The 19,981-nt window shown below is 28.6% G+C and overlaps 3 protein-coding genes across 6 annotated transcripts; 1 reads left to right on the top strand and 2 right to left on the bottom strand.

Moving 5' to 3' along the window:
- Positions 1-5,126: 5,126 nt before the first annotated feature.
- LOC145942935 (hydroxylysine kinase) lies at positions 5,127-6,212 on the bottom strand. The gene has a single exon (XM_083050103.1). It carries the CDS (start codon positions 6,210-6,212, stop codon positions 5,127-5,129), a length of 1,086 nt encoding a protein of 361 aa, XP_082906229.1.
- On the bottom strand, positions 6,208-15,523 carry LOC145942541 (NBAS subunit of NRZ tethering complex). Of its 4 annotated transcripts, XM_083049368.1 has the most exons (20): positions 15,219-15,522; positions 14,893-15,127; positions 14,359-14,774; positions 13,884-14,267; positions 13,553-13,760; positions 13,130-13,350; positions 12,717-13,046; positions 12,412-12,617; positions 12,038-12,334; positions 11,623-11,962; positions 11,099-11,511; positions 10,674-10,973; positions 10,273-10,561; positions 9,854-10,171; positions 9,328-9,742; positions 8,299-9,221; positions 8,081-8,209; positions 7,193-8,003; positions 6,903-7,123; positions 6,208-6,376 (listed from the first exon to the last, which is right to left on the bottom strand). In XM_083049368.1, the coding sequence occupies exons 1-18, from the start codon at positions 15,303-15,305 to the stop codon at positions 7,728-7,730; spliced, it is 5,787 nt and encodes a 1,928-aa protein (XP_082905494.1). In that variant the 5' UTR covers positions 15,306-15,522; the 3' UTR covers positions 6,208-6,376; positions 6,903-7,123; positions 7,193-7,727. The 4 variants fall into 4 exon arrangements, with proteins under 4 accessions (XP_082905494.1, XP_082905495.1, XP_082905493.1 ...); XM_083049369.1 differs by having other exon boundaries at positions 6,903-8,003; positions 13,130-13,347; positions 15,219-15,523; XM_083049367.1 differs by having other exon boundaries at positions 6,903-8,003.
- A 755-nt stretch (positions 15,524-16,278) lies between these two features.
- Positions 16,279-19,116, top strand: Alien (COP9 signalosome complex subunit 2 alien). The gene is made up of 9 exons (XM_083050068.1): positions 16,279-16,459; positions 16,762-16,956; positions 17,165-17,290; positions 17,450-17,617; positions 17,697-17,871; positions 17,975-18,113; positions 18,206-18,422; positions 18,589-18,729; positions 18,865-19,116. The coding sequence occupies exons 1-9, from the start codon at positions 16,406-16,408 to the stop codon at positions 18,982-18,984; spliced, it is 1,335 nt and encodes a 444-aa protein (XP_082906194.1). The 5' UTR covers positions 16,279-16,405; the 3' UTR covers positions 18,985-19,116.
- The last annotated feature ends 865 nt before the right edge of the window (positions 19,117-19,981 follow it).

The following is a 19,981-nucleotide window of genomic DNA, read 5'->3' as shown; positions in this document are numbered from 1 at the left end:
ACTGCACATAATACTGCGCAGTTATTTTTCTTAAAGCTTATTTAGTAAGATTTCAATTTCAAACACATAATAAATATATTGCATGTCATATAGATCATAATTTTCTTATAAAGTCATTCATTTGATTACTCAATTGCGAATTGTATAGGATATTTAAAAAAACAGTCGAGAATTTGATAAGTTCTTTTATCACGGAAACACGCACACATTTTTTAAATCTATTATATTTTCAAATATTATACATTATATAATATTAAATATTATATAAATATGATCAAAAATATAGACTTATTGCTTTCATAATTGATCATCGTTTTCTACAATATTATTTTCGATAATATTAGTAAATGTCAATTACTTTTGGTAATGTTTAAGCCAACGTTTAGAATGTATGTATAATGATATAAAAATCAAAATATAATAACTCTAAAATTATAATTTTTCAGGAAAATTATTTATACAATAATTTTCTTTTTAAAACTTTTTTAGATGAATGTATAGAGATGAGTACCTTGATAATTTTCATGAAAATTATGAAAGTATTTTATGTATTTGAAACATAAAAAGTGAATCTGTTTGAAAAAATTGCTGCTATTTCATTTGTTATATGTATAATCATGTTTGAATATAATGATTATATATGTACACAACATTGCTATAAATTTTAAAACAGAAAATAATGTTTTATAAACAATAAAGAAACAAATTTTTATTTCAAAAAGTGGCCTATATATTGAATATTTACTTGTTTAACAATACTTGAAGCTGCGAAGTTTACTCACTGAATATTTAAACATGTTCCTGCACCTCGATACATTATAATTGCGCAGAATACAGATTATTTGCATATATTTATTAATTTTATATATGTATACATGCAATAATACACTCACCGATAAGATGTGCAACAGCTCCATAGCACAAATAAGCGTTGATCTATAACATATAAAAAACACAAATTATATATATACAAAATAGTTTTCAAAATAATTAATATTTGAAAAAGTCAATAATGTAATATATAATAATCATTTTATTTTTCTGTAATAAATTACCTTAAATATCCATATCTAATTTTTTTCTCAAATTATTTTTTTAAATTTTATATTTTAAATTTATTCTTAATACTAACTTATTTTAAACTTTAGTTTAATAAAAATTTATATAATAAATTTATATAAATTATATATATTAATTATATAAATTATATTTATATATTTATATATAATTATATATTTATTTGTATATTTATATAATATTATATAAATTTGTTTTAATTATAATCTGTTTACCGCATGATTCCTCCGCCGTTGCCCGATGCCTCCCCGGGCCTCCTCTTCCTCTTCCTCTTTTCTTCGAACTTATAACGTCTTTTTGGCACTTACACAGCACATGCTCGCGAAAATACGATTACGCGTACGTATTAATCAGCAAAATAAAATAATCGCACGACAATTTGAACGACACTCCCGACGTTAAATGTACGCCATTCTACACACGGCACTTCCGATTTTAATCACGCGATACTTTGCGCAGAACTCTCGACATTATAATGGCACGTAACTTATTTTCATACTTCGGCACTCCCGCTTTTAATCGTACGTATATTTTATGCGCTTTTGTTAATTATACGCGACGCATATTTGAAAGAATAACACGCGACAATTATAAGTAAACGAAGCTACGATCCGCGCGGTGCGATGCACGAAATTTACGCGCGAGTCGCCGCAGTGATGCCAACTGTCACAAAATACGCGGGAAGTCGCCGCAGTGATGCCAACTGTCTAATTAGAAATTATTAGTCTCGCGATTTTAATCGATCATTGAAAAGATCAATTAACATAGAGCGCTTTTCTCGACGTGACAAATGCTTTGAACAATATTTTGATCGAACAATTAGAAGAAAGAAATATTTTCCTCTTGCTTCAGAACGGTTTTTTTTTTAATCGGAACAAGAGGAAAATGTTTCTTTCTTCTGATCGATCGATCGAAATATTAGGTTTGTTCTTTATTGCCGCACTGGTGAACTAGTGCAGTAAGTTAGGCCCTGCGCACAATAGAGAAAATATTAGGAACAAATATTAAATATATTAGGAATAAGAATTATTTTAAAATAATAAAATCAAAAAAACTCTAATATAAAAATACAAATTCGAGTATAAAGGACTAGTAAAGGCTAATAAACTACTAAGAGTTCTTTATACCCGAATTTGTATTTTTATATTAGAGTTTTTCCGATTTTATTATTTTAAAATAATTCTTATTCCTAATATTTAATATTTATTCCTAATATTTTTCCTATTGTGCGCAGGGCCTTAGAGCGAAACAAAATATACTTGTCTCACTTTAAGGCCCTGCGCACGATAGAAAAAATATTAGGAATAAATATTAAATATTAGAAATAAGAATTATTTTAAAATAATAAAATTGGAAAAACTCTGATATAAAAATACAAATTCAGGTATAAAGGACTCTTTTACTAGTTTATTAGCCCTTACTCTTTATACTCAAATTTGTATTTTTATATCAGAGTTTTTTCGATTTTATTATTTTAAAATAATTCTTATTCCTAATATTTAATATTTATTCCTAATATTTTTTCTATTGTGCGCAGAGCCTAACTTATTGCACCAGTGTGCATTAGTTCATCAGTGCAGCGATAAAGAACAAACCCATTGTTCGGAGCACTTGTCACGTCGAGAAAAGCGCTCTATGTTAATCGATCTTTTCAATGATCGATTAATCGCGAGACTGATAATTTCTAATTAGACAGTTGGCATCACTGCGGCGACTTCCCGTATTCCCGCGTAAATTTCGCGCGTCGCGTCTCGCGGATCGTAGCTTCGTTTAATTATAATTGTCGCGTGTTGTTCTTTCAAATATGCGTCGCGTATAATTAACAAAAGCACATATACGTACAATTAAAAGCGGAAGTGCCGAAGTATGAAAATAATAAGTTACGTGCGATTATGTCGGCAGTTCTGCACAAAGTATCGCGTGATTAAAATCGGAAGTGCCATATGTGTATAGAGTCGCGTACAATTAACGTCGGGAGTGTCGTTCAAATTGTCGTGCGATTATTTTATTTTACTGATTAATGCGCGCGCGTAATCGTATTTTCGCGAGCGTGTAAGTGCCAAAAAGACGATATTAAATACGAACAAAAGAGGAGGAAAAAGATCGGCATCGGGCACCGGCCTTGCAACCATACGGTAAGCAGATTATAATTAAAACAAATTTATATAAATTATATATAAATATAAATATATAATTTATATAAATTTATTATATAAATTTTATTAAACTAAAGTTTAAAATAAGTTAGTATTAAGAGTAAATTTGAAATATAAAATTAAAAAAAAATAATTTGAGAAAGAAAATAAATATGGATATAAATAATTAATAGAATTAATTTGCAGAAAAATAAAACAATTATTATATTAAACTTTATTATAATTAGATGATTAATAATAAAAATTTATATATATATATATATAAATTTTAATATTGTTTATACAATTTATAGTTATTTAACTTACTTTTAAAATGTATAAAAATTTAGATCTAAAAAAATAATTTAAAAGTTTAATAATTCTATGACAATTTTATTAAATATATTTTACGATACGAATAAAAATTTAGTTGCGCATTATTGACTTTTTCAAATATTAATTATTTTGAAAACTATTTTGTATACATATAATTTGTGTTTTTTATATGTTATAGTTCAACGCTTATTTGTAATATAGAGCTCCGCTATTACGCATCGTATCGGTGAGTGTATTATTGCATGTATACATATATAAAATTATCTGTATATGTAGATCAATCATCAAAAATTAACTAAAGCATAATTCAGAAAAAAGAGTTAAGAAATTATATGTTAACTTTATATAAAAAAATTTAAGAAATTATGTTAACTTTTTCATTAAATTAATGAATTACATAAACTTTTTTTAAAAAATTAGAAAATATATACCAAGCAAATAAAAGTATTAAAAATTCTCGTTTTTTTGGTTCATGTACATTTACATATTATGAACATGATTAAAACTTTCTGGCTTCTTATTTCCATGTTATATATTAAAATATACAAATATAGGGATTGCACACAATAAAAAGGAATAAGAAACGAAATAAGGGAATAAAAAACAGAAAACAGAAGCAGGAAATAATAAGGAACAATATAAAACATATGAAATGTAATTTAGTAACGCAGAATAGAGAAATTTCATCACTTCACCTCTGTTCCTCTATTTTGCATTACTAAATTATATTTCATATGTTTTATATTGAACTGTTCCCTATTCTTATCTTCTATTCTTTATTTCCTGTTCCTTATTTCTTTTATTGTGCGCAGCCCCTAAATCTCTCGATAATTTTATTAATACGATTGGCACAATGTGTGTGTGTAACATATGCAACCGCGATCTCGCGAAATTCATTTATAATGAAACTATCGTACATTTGCATCAATATATCGATACGATATGTTGCGCATATGACACAGTCGCCTGATATTTTTCTATTATTTTTCTTATTTTCTTATTTCGTCAGTAGTAGAAATATGACAATTTTATGAAATAACGATAAAAAAAGCATTATTAAAGGAATTAATAAAATAATAAATATTTAATATATAAAGATTACTCGTTGCTGATTTTTTAAAACTCTTGTATCCTATGTATCTTATGTATTAAGCCACATTTTTCGATATTCAATTTTTACGTCCGGAACATACATAAAATACTTATGTTTTAAAAAATTAGCTCTTACTGTTTTTTGTTTATTATAATTAAGTAATAAGATATTTAAGAAAGACAAAACTGCATCGAATCGAATTACAATATTTTTGAGGCATATTATTCGTAAAATAGAAATTGGAAAAAAATTATGATTTAAAATTAATAAAAAAAAATATTAAAATTTGATTTGACCTAATCTCCTAATAATTTTATCTCTCAACTTCCTTAATCAATCGTCATAAAAATGTTGTTAGAAAAATATCTAAAGTTAATTAAAACATTTATACAAAAATGCAACGCGCAGCTATGCGCTGCATTTTTCTATTATGTGTCATTGCATAATTCTCAAAGAGTCGCAGTATCGTCGCAGTATATCCGCGTTTAGGGATTGACTAATCCCCAGGCTTGCATCACGTCCTTTTGGCTCATAGGCCACAGTCTCTTCAACAACGTCCACCCAGTTTTTTGCGTGCTCAGCAAATATTGATTTTCAGGATCATGCAAATACGAATAAACGCCCATTATCAAACTCTGACACATCCTGGCGCATACGCTGATCTTGAGAATTTTCTTCTCCGCATCGGTCAACTTTCTGACGTTCTCGTAGCCCTCTATGACATGTCTGCCCATTCCTACGTTAGCCGTTTGCAAGATCATGTAACAGAGAACTATAGCCAATTCGAAAATACGACAAGTTCTGTTACAATCTCCGAAATCGATCACAGCGTATATATCCTCGCCATCGGGACTCATGATAATGTTATGCTCGTTCAAGTCACCGTGTATGATCCCTTGCTCCAGTTGATCCATGATCGGCAGCACTTCTTTCTGAAAAGTAACAATCACATCATGCGCCAATTGCTTATCTAGTGAGCTCTTGATCGCATATGTGAATTGCTGCATTCGAGGCATCGAACTCAACATCCACAATGTTTTATGACTGTCATAAGCTGGATGATTGAAACCCACGAGGATCTCGTCAATCTTGGCGGCAAAGTTTCCGACCTTGCGCAATAGCTCATCAGTCGTCTTCGCGTTATGTATTAGCTCACCGGGACGATAGATTAATAATTTCACGGCGTATTTCTCCATGGTATTGTCGCTCTTTAAATTCTCGAGAGAAAAGTAGGCGCCGCTCACGTTCCTGACCGGTAACGGACAGCAGATGTTACGCTGATTGAGAAAAATCATTAACTCGGTCTGCGCCTCGAGGACATCCGTCTTCCGGGAATCCAAGGAGTTGATTACCTTGAGAACGTAGCCGGCCTTCTCTACGTTAGTGACATGCGGATTCGCATGCGTCTCCTCGCACAGCATGTGATAGTTACGATCATCATAAGACTCTAATTTGCGCATGCTCGTCACCCTCATGCCGTAGAGCCGCTCCAAAAGAGCGACCGCTATTTCCTCGGTCACAGGCGGACGTATGCGTTGACCGGGTATGAGTAGGGTGTCGTTGTACTCCATGTTGCTGCGATGCACACAGCACAAAAATAGCCGCCAGTTATTAAGGGGGAGAAGCCGGGTCGATGAAAAAGAGAAATATGTATATCCTCCACGGCGAAGAGAACGTGTTTGATGAGTAAAGTCTTGGGATATCTTCTTTGTTCTTCGAATGATAAATTATCAAACTGTACAGATAAGAAACGTAATATTTAATATATTTAAAATAAAATGTGGAAGAGAATAAGTTATCAATTACTTACATTATAAGAACTTCAGATACAGAACGATAAACATATCTATTAAAAATTATATCAATAGGTGATATTATTGTGATTGCAAAATGATATCATTAATACTGTTTTAATTTAATTTCTTGCGCGAACAATAATTAGATTATATTATTATAGTTATTTTATTTCTGATATATATTTTTAGCATCTTAAAGATATAATTTTCATTCATAAAAACAAAAATAGATCATTCAAGGAAAATTAATTAACTTATTTAAAATTATAAATAAATTTACGGTATTATAAATATTAAACATTAATATAAAAAAAAACATTTCTCTGTAGTGTAATCTCTTTTCATTTAGAAAGCATTAATCAAAAATTTTTATATTACTTTAGATAACGTATATTCCTTTTAAAAATAATAATAGCAAAAACAGAAATATCCCCTATAGAACATGTATGTAAATATATCACTTACCCGGCAGACGCGTGTTTATACGATCAAAGGAAACGGCACACTAAGTTCTCAGACAGACCGGGCAGTTTACCAAGTTAAGCGAGCCATCCTATGCGCAGCGAGTGTAATCCACGCTCCAATCATCATTGACATTCAGCACAACGGAAGGGTACAAACGCACAATGATATTTATATTAACAGTAATTGGGCGTGTAACGCGACACGGCTGTATGTCGCAATGACTAAAAGACACAGTCTTATCAAGACTCTGATAAAATTGACAAAGATATGCGTAACGCATGTATATCTACCTGATTTTGCTTGAGATTTGCTGAATGAGTTATTTGATTTGAGAAACACTGGTCGGTCAACGCGACCGAATTATTCTTTCGTAAAGGGATTGATAAGGTATCAATATGATCGATAAGGATATTGCGAGTTAGATTATAAAATATAATGTATCAAATTCACCTCTTATATTTTTTGTTACAACAAATTTATATTTACAAATAATTCCTTTTTGTATTATATTACTTTTATCTCTCTATATATAGAAGAAACATTTAAATCTTTTAAAATATGATTAGAAAAAGAAAAGCTCTTGATATACGCGGAAGGAACGTTTAAAAGTTATTTCGTCGAATCCTTTTCACGTTCATTACACATACTTCATAAAATATATTAGAAAAGCAAATTTATAGTTAATATAGAAGTTAAATTCTATATTGTAATACTTCGTAAATATATGTCTTTTTAAAACAAAATTATTTATAATATAAATACCTCTAAATGTAACTTTTTCTCTTATATTCAAAAATGCATCACAGTTCTTTTTTTGGAATAAATTCATTTCTCCATTAACAACTGAAAACAAGAATCAAATGTACACAAGGCCGACGGTATTTTCTCCATCAATCTTATGATATTTAGAGCCTCCAGTATACATTTTCGTTTCTTCAATTCATGTATAAGTATTTTTGCATTTTTCTCAATACCAGTTAAAGATTCATTTATAAAGACATGTTCGATTATCTGATTGTACACAATATGATCTGGGCTAAATGATACAGTTAAATCATTTAGGAAAAGTTTTTCCAGTATTAATGATGGTAACATGACAGCCTAAAAAGAAATCAAATAAAATTAATTGTTGATGTCAATTCAGAAGCTTAATTATTTATACATAATGATAGACTGACCTGCTGTTGCTGTTTAATGAGATCGACCGCTTCTTTGTGCATAGACTTATTTTCGGAACATAATCTTAGGTAAAGACTTTGTACAAAACTGATGTGATCTCGTTCAACTTCCAAGAACTGCTTGAGAATCTGTGTCACAAACATTTAAATAAAAACACGTTAGATTACACCTACACAGTAAACCTGTAAAAAAAAAAAGTTGAAATATATTACAATACCTCCTTAGAGCCTAATAATCCAATGAGTTCTTCATACTCTTGTAATATCCTTGTTTCAAAATTAATAGTATCTATTTTCGTAATCAACGTTATTATCACTTTCATCATTTTTAAAATTGGATGATTATCCAATGTGATATGTTCTGGCACGTTAAATCTCGGCCATTGCAATACGATTTTTTTTACTTCCTGATATTGCTCTAAATCGTTAATTTGATTAAACAGTTTTTGAAATAATCTAAATCGATCTTCCTCTGTTTCATATTTAGTAATGGCGTGAACAAACGGAGTAACAGTTTCTTCTTGCGACATTCTTTCGGATTTAATTTTATCTTGCTCATCATTAGTTGTTTCTATGCTGTCGTCAGAAAAATCACCCCAATCATCTGTCCATTCTTCGGCATCAATTTTGTCTGAGATAATAGCTCCTTTTAGATTTTCATTTTTATTAGAATCTGGATTATTAATATCAATTTGTTCTGCAGATTCTTGTTCTTCATTTTTTAATTTTGCTATTTCTTTCACAGTCTCTTCAGAATATATACAAGTACTATCTTGTTTCGGTTCTAATGTGGGTATATCTTTTACTTTTGTTTGTTGCACATTTTGTGCTTCACTTAAGCTTTGCCAATATCGTAATGCTTTAACGATATCACATTCTTCAGAATGTTGTGCCACAGCTATCATATTTCTTATTAGATCTACTGGTTTATATAAATATAATTTCTCACAATTAGTATACAATTTCTTATACAGTTCTAATGAATAATAATAAAGAGCTGTTTGTATATACAATTCACTTTGTGGTAAGTTTACAAAAACTTCTTGAGCATCCAAAATGTGATCTCTATTTAAACTCAATAAATATGTGATGCCAAGTAACCAATCATCTGCTATAGTATGCTTTGCACATTCTAAGAGTACTGAAATTAATAAAATATTTTATACATTATTTTGCTATAAACATAATTTGTGTTTACAATTAAACTGTTTGTCAATATAAACTCTTATAAGAATGTAAATACTTACAATGATTAATATCGCTTACTTCTAATCCATAAGAAGAGGATTCACTCAATAAAGTTATTCTCAAAAGCGCCCGACAACATTTCAATTTTGTATTTTGTATGTCTACCATAGAATATTTGTTGTATTTTGTTTCAGTAGTACTTGTTTTACACATTTCATGTAAAGATTCATAAAAACATGGAAAAGTTTGAAGATTGGCATTTTCCATATTTTGTTCTTCCTCGGTTTCATATTGCATATTATTTTCCAAGTTGTTTGTAAAGTTAAAATTCAGTCTAGATTTCCAAAATGTGGTATCACTTATATTTTTTATCAAACCAAACGTAGATTCTTTCACAATATTAGCAGAACTTTTTACAATTTCTGTTGAAGTTTCCAATATTTTTGGAACAAACTCTTTCACTTCTATTTGTGGCTATAAGTAATAATAAATAAATCATTATAAATTATAATAATGTTATGTTATATCTCGAATTATAAGCATATTATTAACATTATGTCATTTACTAAAATATATTTCTTTTACCGTTGTCATAGCATCTGTAAAATCATCTTCGCTTTCATCACTTTCTTCATCTTTAGAACTATTAAATTCGAGAGACGGCAGCCACAGTTCCAAATTTTTATGTAACATTTGTATTTCGATCAAATGCATATGCTCTAAAGCATTACCCAATATATTGCTAGGACCATTATTTATCGCAAACCATAAACATTTTTGTTTAACTTTTAAATCCTTATAATTATTACAACGTCCCAAATTTAAACAAATTTTCCAAACAGGAAGATAATTACGTTGTGCCAATTGTGTACATATCGTAGCACATGTATTATAATCTTCTATCTGTAGAACAAAAAATGATATATTACCAATTTTTGTTTCAATCTTTAAATATGTTGATTTGAAATCGAATATATATATGATATGATATGAATATATCTTACCTCAAATGCTTTTCTGGCTATTAATTCTAAAACTTTTCCTTCACGAAGTTTATTGTTATTCCCTTCAATTCGTAAATACGTTGCTAATGTCAATAATCTCTGTCGACTTTTATAAGCATCCCTTTGATTATTTAAACAATGTTCAATCAAGGTTAATTTATCTACTGTTAATCTAACTTGAAGAGGTAATATATCAACATTGAATTCATTCAAAATTTGAAGCGATTTAATTAAATCGTATTCTTCTTTAATTCTTATATTGTCATCTTCAATAAGACGAAGGCAAGTTCTATAACAATAATTTATGTATATATAATATTTAAAAGTAAATTATATAATATATATTTTATATATGTGTGTGTGTGTGTGTATGTATATTAATATATTAGCGAAATACTTACTTAGCCAATTCCATATTTGGATCAGTAAGTGTTCTGGAACCATTAAAATATTCTTTGGTTGCTTCCAATATAAGATCAATTGCTTTCTCATAAGATACTTTTAGCATAGATTTCTCGTTTTTCTTGGTTTCTATTAAGGTGGCACAATTTTGGATGGTAGATTTAATTCTTGAAACTAAGCGGGCGGAAACACATATTTCAAAACAGGTTTCAACAATAATACAGGAAAAGATTGACCCATGTATCTCTAACATATCATTTAATAAGTGTGCCCATTCGTTTTCACCTGGAGGTGGCAAACTGAAATAATGAATATATTATCTAATTGTTATAATTATCATTCAAAGTCTGTAAAATATCGCTTGTTAGATTTTTTAAAAACCAAACTAAATTTTATTTTATTTATTTTTATATACTTTGCATACCTTTCACTAAAACTTCTTGCCATTTGATTTAATAATGATCTAGCAATGTCGGGATTATTTTTATTTTCTTGTATGAACTTTAACGTTGTTTTTACACCATATTTGCTTAGGCATTTAATGCAATCAAGTTCTTCTTCAAATTCTTCTAATAAATTGTACATTGCACTTGTCCTTTCTCCATTATAATCTTTTGATATCGAATCTAAGATATTTTTAGCTTTTTCATACATATCAAGGTCGTCACAACCATATACACAATCTAAAGCTAAAGTAGTAATATCATCTATCATTTCGATTATCTCAGTATCCTGTGTCTGTTTTAAATATTCGAAAAATTTAACTGGGAATGTCAAATCGTCTTTGCTTAAGCAAATTAGGTAGTCACTCAGTAAATGTTTTTCAACATCTTTATCCTGCAATTTAAAATAATGAAATATCATTATACATATATGTGTGTAAATGTATATACATACATACATGCACATATATAATTTTAATTATTTATAAAACATAATTATACATACATATAAATATTGATGTCTTCGTTTAATAAAAGGCAACAAAAATTTCTTAATATTTTCCATAAAGTTAACTTCAGTCGATGTACTCATCAAGAGTTTTATTCTCTCAATGTTACTTAATTTCTCTAATTTATCTAATGACATATCCTCCAGATATACATTATACACAAGATCGTTTAAAGTTTCTAAATCTAATAATAAGTCTTCCATGCCATTAATATTATGAGATTTTGCAATTTTAACTAATTGCAAAGCATTATCTATTAAAGCACTATTTTTTTCAATTTCGTAAGCACGTGTCTTATACCACTTTTGTAATAAGTCTGGTGTAAGTTGTGTATTTCTAAAAACAAAGTAAAGACAATTAAATATAGTCATTATAAAAATTACAAATAACCTTATATAATAAAATCCTTACCTATATATTAATAATGATGGATCTAATTCATACAACATTTCTGATCCATTGTCTGAATTTTCATTTATTATTTCATTAAACTCATATTTTTCCGACCAATCTTTTTGTCGTAACTCACGTTGATCTAACAAAAATAATTGACCTTCTAAGTCACATTCTGGTAGGAGTTTCTGATAATCTAATGTATTTAGAGTTTCTGGGAAAAAGCTAATAATTGCCAGCCAATGAGGTAGCAAACTTTCTCCGTAATAGGTAAACATAATTTCGACACTTCGAAAATCGCAGTCTTTGGCAAATCTATATTTAAAAAAACATTTATAATTAAATAAAACTGTATATTTCATAAATCAGAAAAAGTACGAATATATTTATACCTAATTGCATTTTCGACAGCTGATAACCTTCGGAATTCCTCATAAAATTCTTTCTTATATTTAAGTGGTGACTCCAATATAATTTCATATGTGAGCAATTTATCTAAATGACTCAGAAGCTTTCTTCGATATCTAATTAAATCTTTTTGGACCTCAGATAAATTTTTTATGTCTATTTTTTCAAGCATCTCATTTATTTTCTGCACCTATTAAATTTTTCCCAAATAAAACATTATTTTAATATAAATTTACATAAGTTTTTTTATTGAAATAATGCTATGCATTTTGTAAGACCTTTTGCTCACCTGTCTTAAACTTACAGTGCTTTCGTCTACTGCTTGCCAATCCTCTTCTATATCGGGAGTTACGATTTTATCATTATCACAAATATCAATAGCTATTAAAGTCTCTAAATTTGCAGCTCTCAATCCGAAATTCAATAGTTCTCTTGCAGCTTCCATAGTATCGGGGACACGTACTATACATTCATTTAAAACCCAAGATCTTTTACTTATTTTACTTAAATGTTCTGCGATGGCATTCAAGGATAATTCTGACTTTCTCCATTGTGTTTGATACACAAGATCTGTGTCTAAATTATATGTGTTTGCCAAATTTAAAGCTTCTTCATATTCCTAAAATATATAAAATCATTTAGTTATATTTAAACATACAAATCTGAATTATATAACTAAACTGAATCAAATTATTTACACACCTCAATGTCTATCTTTCTAGAATAAAGTTCTTCTGGAGTCGTACTCTTTACGCCTAAAATTCGATAAGTTTGATGCAATATTTTCAACTTCTTCCTTTTTGGTTGAAATCTTTCAATATCAGTTATTGAATATAATGTGCTTTGTAGCAAATTCGTAGTATAATTTAATATAGTAACAGGTTCCAATTCATCATCGTCCTTCTCGCTTTCTGACGATGCTTCTTTATTATAAAATAAAAGAAATTGCTTTTATTTTCTACATATATATAATAATTTTTAATTTTTATTCATAACATAAGGATATTTAATGTAGATTAACTAATAAATTATATCATTCATAAATAGCAATGGACAATGTAATTGCATAAACAAAAGAGAGAGAAAAGAAACAAATATAACAAATATAACATAATATGAACAAACCTGATAAATGGCCATCGTTGGGTTCTCTACTTCGTTTTTTACTTGTAATAAAGGTTTCACAATCTAAACATAAAAATCCTTTCTCTGAACCAAGTTCGCTTATTTGTGGTTGTCCTGCTAAGAATTCTGGACTAATACCCAATAAATTCTTTAAATTCCACGTAGAGCAGACTGAAGTAGATCCCGAATATCGAGCTATTATGATAGCCTTAAAGAAAAGAATATGTATTTTGTAAAATATACATTTATAGAGTATTGTTATTTTTATATAACTTAATATTATATTCTTTAAAAAATATTTATAGCATGTCGTATATAAATAAAGTGTTACCTGATCAGACCACCAACCAATATCTATTGGATGAAATTCTGTAAAACCTGGTGGAAATTTTTTAGACTTTGTAAGTTCCAAAGGATTAGGTATATTATATTCCGGCTGCTCAGACAATTTCCACTTTTTTTGTAATATTAAATTTGGCAAACCCCAGAGTGAGACCGAGCCATCTGTATGCAAGCATACCAAAAATTCACCATTTGGTGAAATTTTTATTTTAAATATATATGATTCTGGTTGAAAGCTAAAGATGGGAATTATATTCCATATAGAAAATCGTGAGCTATTGGTAGCAGAATCTTCAAATGTAAATGATAATTTACAATGTGGATAATCGTTCAAGAGTCGCCACGAAGTCAATCCAGATTCAGATGCAGTAGACTAAAAAAATATAAAAGTATATCTCTCTTTCTCTCTCTGCAAAATTGTATATAATCATGCATGCATAAATAATATTTGTAGATATACTTACTGTTAATTTTTGTGTTATCATATTTCCAGCAACATAAAACAAGTTGTGCTTTTCATCATAGGCCACTGCATTAATACCATTTTTGTAGAAATTGCCAAAAGAGAAGTCATAATTTATACTAAAGCTATTTGTGGAAATGTGATAGGATCTGAGAAGCCCACTATACGAAATTAAAATGAATTCATAAGCCCATTTCTCATTCTTTATACTTGGTTTAAGAAATAACATAGATGCTATTGCATCACCAGCTTCAAGAATCTGAGGGTTTTGTGAAATTGTTTTTGGACTTATATTGAAGATATTATTTCCCAATGCATTGTAAAAGGATGTATAACCACTACTTGATGCTAATACTAAGATCATTCCATCGGAACTCCATGCAAGTTTACGCCATTGAGGAAAAGCATCCTTTGGAGCTAAAAAAAAAATATAAATTACCTTTTATTTTTAATAAAAATACAATTAAACAAGAAATGCAACTAAAAATATATATATATCTGTTAAAAAACATGATGTGTATTTTATATTATTTACCAGATGCTTTGCCCACTACAGAGGAATATTCATCTTTCGCTTTTCTTATTTCAATAACATTCTCCTGTAAAATAGCAAGTACACGACCATGATCTCCAACAGCAAATTTCCATGGTAACGTGAGACTGACTTGCAGCGAGATACTTTCAGGTAAGGAATACCTATTGTTAAGATATCTTAGGGCATTTTTTATTGTGCCAGTTGTTGGGAGAATAGCTGCATCGCTTTTACACTTCTAAAAAGTATAGAATATTTTCAATATATAGCAATGGTAATATATATTTTTATATGTATGGTGTATCTGCACATATTGAACTTTCACTCACTATCAATTCTGGTTCTTGTTTGCGAACAAAATATTCTAATAATTCGTATAATATCGGTTCATTTGATGTTTCATTCAAATTGCTCATCTTGTTATCACAAACATAATCTGTATGATTGAATATGATAAAAACGCAGAATAAATTCTCACATTGAACGATTCAGTGAACTCTATTACATACTACACTACATCTATTCTGTTCGTTTTGCTTGCACTTTTTTCTGCACTTAGTTTCTTTCTTCGTTTCTTTCTCTCGAACACTAGAATATATATCTATCTCATTTCGAGTGCAGAAGTTTCCGGGGATTGCAAGCAAAATTACAAATCTATATATGTATATGTTATTACATATACACATTCATCCAAATTCACATGTGCATTTCACACGTATATGACTTATAACTACACATGATTGAGAAGTTCTGTGTGTGTGTGTGTGTGTGTTCTGTGATTGATAATTGATATTTCTAAATAAAATGTCTCATGACAAATATTAATATTACAAAATAATATAAATTTAAGAAATATTTTTATCGGCTCTCAGTATTTAATAAATAATTTAATAAATAAATAAATATGATTTTTTTAAACGACCAATAGAGCCAAGCACGAAAATTAATTCTAATTTTTAGAACTGTATCTCTTGGTTTGAGATTACTAAGTTCCATCAATTCATAATCCTCGAACTTTACAACGGGAAAATAGGCGAGAAAAATATTGGTCCGAAAAGTTACAGAATAATCTTCATTTAAAGATTATCGAAAACAATTATATCTTATATCTATTCTATAATATGTGTGCAAGATAATGCGAATAATAAAAAATTATGAAAATTTATTTTATGCATTAATTAATGCTTGTGATCTCAGCAATTTCTCTGTAATATTAAAAAAAATACATCTTTTTGTTTACATTGTTAATTACACGATTTTATGTTCGTAAAAAACGAAACGATTCAATATTATGAAAAGTCTTTTGTATGAATATCGCCTGCGCATGCGCGTGAAAGGCACGTACGTACAAACGTAGCCATCTATATATGCTATGGTCTATGAGCGTCAATGGCGTATGGCGTGGGCGTCTGTGCGCATTTCAAAATACGATTTTGGTTGGATTAATGTAACCGTCGCTATCAACAGGGTAGCGTGAGGATTTGTATCACTTGTGTGACTGATAAGAGCCTGCGAAATGTCAGACGGCGAGGATGATTTCATGTGCGAGGAGGAGGAGGATTATGGCTTGGTAAGTTCTCCGGAGGATCATGCGAGTCTCGGTTTTGATGATCATTTTTCCGGCTCGCGACGAGGTTAGGATTCCACAAGCTGTTGTATGTAGCATGTAAAAATAGTACGAGAGATGCTTTGCGAAAGATCTTCCTCCACGATAAACTCCGTTTATTAAAAATCCTCGATTGTGCGTGAATATGTTCAATCATTCGTTTCTCTAGGTTATTTTTAGCCGCTTTTTCCTTCGTATTTTTATTAAGTATATTATTCGGCGAATATTACAGTTTCAACCGTTCCCTAATATAACATGTATTTTAGGAATATTCTGAAGATTCCAACTCCGAACCAGATGTGGATTTAGAAAATCAATATTATAATAGTAAAGCTCTCAAAGAAGATGACCCAAAAGCTGCTTTACAAAGCTTTCAGAAAGTATTGGATCTGGAAGGCGGAGAAAAAGGAGAATGGGGTTTTAAAGCTTTAAAACAAATGATCAAAATTAATTTTAAACTGGTATTTATAAAAAATATATTAATAATAGGTTGCAGTCATGAAGATGCTACAGATGCTTCAAAATGGAATGATTCAGAGCATTTATAGCATCTCCTTGACTACAGCCATATTCATTGAGTATTATATTCATTTAGCTTTAATTATATGTATATTATGTGAATTAAGAAAATTTATATATATATATATATTTTTTTTTTTTTCTTTTTAGTCCAATTACAAAGAGATGATGGCGAGGTATAAACAATTGTTAACCTATATTAAAAGTGCAGTTACTAGAAATCATTCAGAAAAATCAATAAATTCTATATTGGATTATATTAGTACATCAAAGAATGTAAGTACATTCAACAAATGTCATATTTTGTAGCTTTATAAACTTTGCTCTATTTAAATAATTTTATTAAGTATTCGCTTAAATTTTCTATTCTTCATTAAACTTTATTATATACAAATTTGTTTCAATTCTAAAAAATAATGAGTACTTTTTTTTAAGATGGAATTATTGCAAGATTTCTACGAAACTACATTAGATGCATTAAAAGATGCAAAAAATGATAGGTTATGGTTTAAAACGAATACAAAATTGGGAAAATTATATTATGACCGTTCAGATTTTAATAAACTGGCGAAAATACTAAAACAACTTCATCAAAGTTGTCAGGTATATATATGTAAAAACATTGATCAAATATACACATATACACTTATATATATATTTAACATATACATATATTTTTTAGACCGATGATGGAGAAGATGATTTGAAGAAAGGAACACAATTATTGGAAATTTATGCCTTAGAAATACAAATGTATACAGCACAAAAGAACAATAAGAAATTGAAAACACTTTATGAACAAAGTCTTCATATTAAAAGTGCTATACCGCATCCACTAATTATGGGTGTGATCAGAGGTAAAAATATGAAAATTTAATGACAAGATTTTTGCATTTTTATAATGTGCATATATATTATTTAGAAAAGCAAAATAATAAAATGCTTGTATCTTTTTTCTAGAATGTGGTGGTAAAATGCATTTAAGAGAAGGTGAATTTGAAAGAGCTCATACTGATTTCTTTGAAGCTTTCAAAAATTATGATGAGTCTGGATCGCCAAGACGAACAACATGTTTGAAGTATTTAGTTTTGGCCAATATGTGAGTGATTATCTATTGTTTACTGTTATAATTATTATCTATTATCTATATTATATTAATGCATTTAATATATACATAATGTGGTATTTTAGGTTAATGAAGTCTGGTATTAATCCATTTGATTCACAAGAGGCGAAACCATATAAGAATGATCCTGAAATTTTAGCAATGACAAATTTAGTTGTCAGTTATCAGAATAACGATATCAATCAATTTGAATTAATTCTAAAACAAAATAGGAATAATATTATGGATGATCCCTTTATTAGAGAACACATTGAGGATCTATTACGAAACATACGTACACAGGTATATATTCATAATTTCAGCTCGCATTAAAAAATGTGAGAGTATATAGAAAACACAATTTACAATATTTTATGACTAGGTGTTAAAATGTTTAATATATATATCTTTGTGTATATATACATTTGTGCTATATATCGTGATATTTTATTACATCCGATTATTTTAGGTGTTAATTAAATTGATAAGACCATACACTAGAATTTATATTCCTTTCATAAGTAAGGAATTGAATATTGACGTTTCTGAAGTGGAAAGTCTTTTGGTATCTTGCATATTGGACAATACTATTCACGGTCGTATAGATCAGGTAACTACTATTATAATCTTTTTAAAATTGTGTTTGGAGTTATATAAAATAAGAACACCAGACAAATCGTATCAAATAACACCAGACTTCAGGTTATCTCTATATTTATCAGACTTGAGGTTACATTTATTATAGGTAAACCAAGTTCTCGAATTGGATAAAAAATCAATATGTGCTGCACGTTATAATGCTCTTGATAAATGGGCAGGTCAGTTGCAATCCTTGCATACAGCCATTGTGAACAAAATGTCCTAAGTGGGCATAGTGGGCATATAATCCTGCAATAAATATGAACTAATTTCACTTTGTATAGTATATCATAAAGTCCTATACGAATATGTGAAATAATAAGATCTATTGTGATATAATAAATTTAGCATTTTAGCACGGGGGTTATTTTTATTTCCGTAATAAATTCTATCCTAAATCCTAAAATAAATCAATATAACGGCGGTTAATTAAATATAAAGATAAAAAAGGCAAATTAATATAAAACTAGTTTATACAGCTTGATGAGAAAGTAGATAAATTTTTATCATAATAATATAAAGAAAAAAAAGGTGGAACGTTTCAATCTGGATTCAAGTCGTTCATAAATTTTTATGTAACCTTTCAACAAGTAATATATATTATTTAATAACATTTTTATTTTTTAAATTTTAATTTAATTTTCTATATGTATTGTTTTAAACATAAAGGATTGAAAATATTCTCCAGAATCCAATAAATTAAATTCAGAATTCAATTATTTAATGCTAGATTTTAAATATTTTTTTCGAAATTTTGAATGCAATAGAAAGACCAATCAATTAAGTCAATAATGACTTTCTCTTTTAGAAAATTGGATAATTGAAATGAAAAATATAGTCCTCAGTTTAAATAACAGTCAAAAGATAGATTTATGATATAAATTGAATATTAAGCTATTTTTTTTTATAATCATCGATTTAAAAAACTCAATTATTTGTTGAAATTATAGTATGTTAAAACCTGCGCCATGAAAAGAATTAAACATTTCAAGAATAAAATCTAATTTATATTGTTAAGTATTATTATACATTATACTAATATATTGATAAGAAATTGACAGATTATAATCAATTCTGTTCAGGATCAAAATAAAAAAATTTTATGTATAATAAATGTGATAAGAGAGGAGAATTACTAAATGATAATGAGAATGTCAAATTTGAATTATTTATAAATAATTCCAATCAAAAAAAGGAATTATTTATAAATAATGTCAATAATA

This window comes from Prenolepis imparis, unplaced genomic scaffold (assembly GCF_030444845.1).
Source record: "Prenolepis imparis isolate NDT839.2.m4 unplaced genomic scaffold, iyPreImpa1.0 SCAF_11, whole genome shotgun sequence".
Taxonomy (NCBI): domain Eukaryota; kingdom Metazoa; phylum Arthropoda; class Insecta; order Hymenoptera; family Formicidae; genus Prenolepis; species Prenolepis imparis.
The sequence above is the reverse complement of the archived record's forward strand: the minus strand, read 5'-3'. Positions and strand labels throughout refer to the sequence as shown.

What these genes read in the sequence shown, in the direction of transcription:
- LOC145942541 (XM_083049367.1), bottom strand. Translation starts at nt 15,305, where the DNA reads ATGAGCAATTTGAATGAAACATCAAATGAACCGATATTATACGAATTA. An exon ending in AACAAGAACCAGAATTGATA is followed by an intron (nt 15,128 to 15,218) that starts GTGAGTGAAAGT and finishes TATACTTTTTAG; the next exon opens with AAGTGTAAAAGCGATGCAGC. An exon ending in TTGGTTGGTGGTCTGATCAG is followed by an intron (nt 13,761 to 13,883) that starts GTAACACTTTAT and finishes CTTTTCTTTAAG; the next exon opens with GCTATCATAATAGCTCGATA.
- LOC145942935 (XM_083050103.1), bottom strand. Translation starts at nt 6,212, where the DNA reads ATGGAGTACAACGACACCCTACTCATACCCGGTCAACGCATACGTCCG.
- Alien (XM_083050068.1), top strand. Translation starts at nt 16,406, where the DNA reads ATGTCAGACGGCGAGGATGATTTCATGTGCGAGGAGGAGGAGGATTAT. An exon ending in AATTATGGGTGTGATCAGAG is followed by an intron (nt 17,872 to 17,974) that starts GTAAAAATATGA and finishes TCTTTTTTCTAG; the next exon opens with AATGTGGTGGTAAAATGCAT. An exon ending in TTCACGGTCGTATAGATCAG is followed by an intron (nt 18,730 to 18,864) that starts GTAACTACTATT and finishes CATTTATTATAG; the next exon opens with GTAAACCAAGTTCTCGAATT.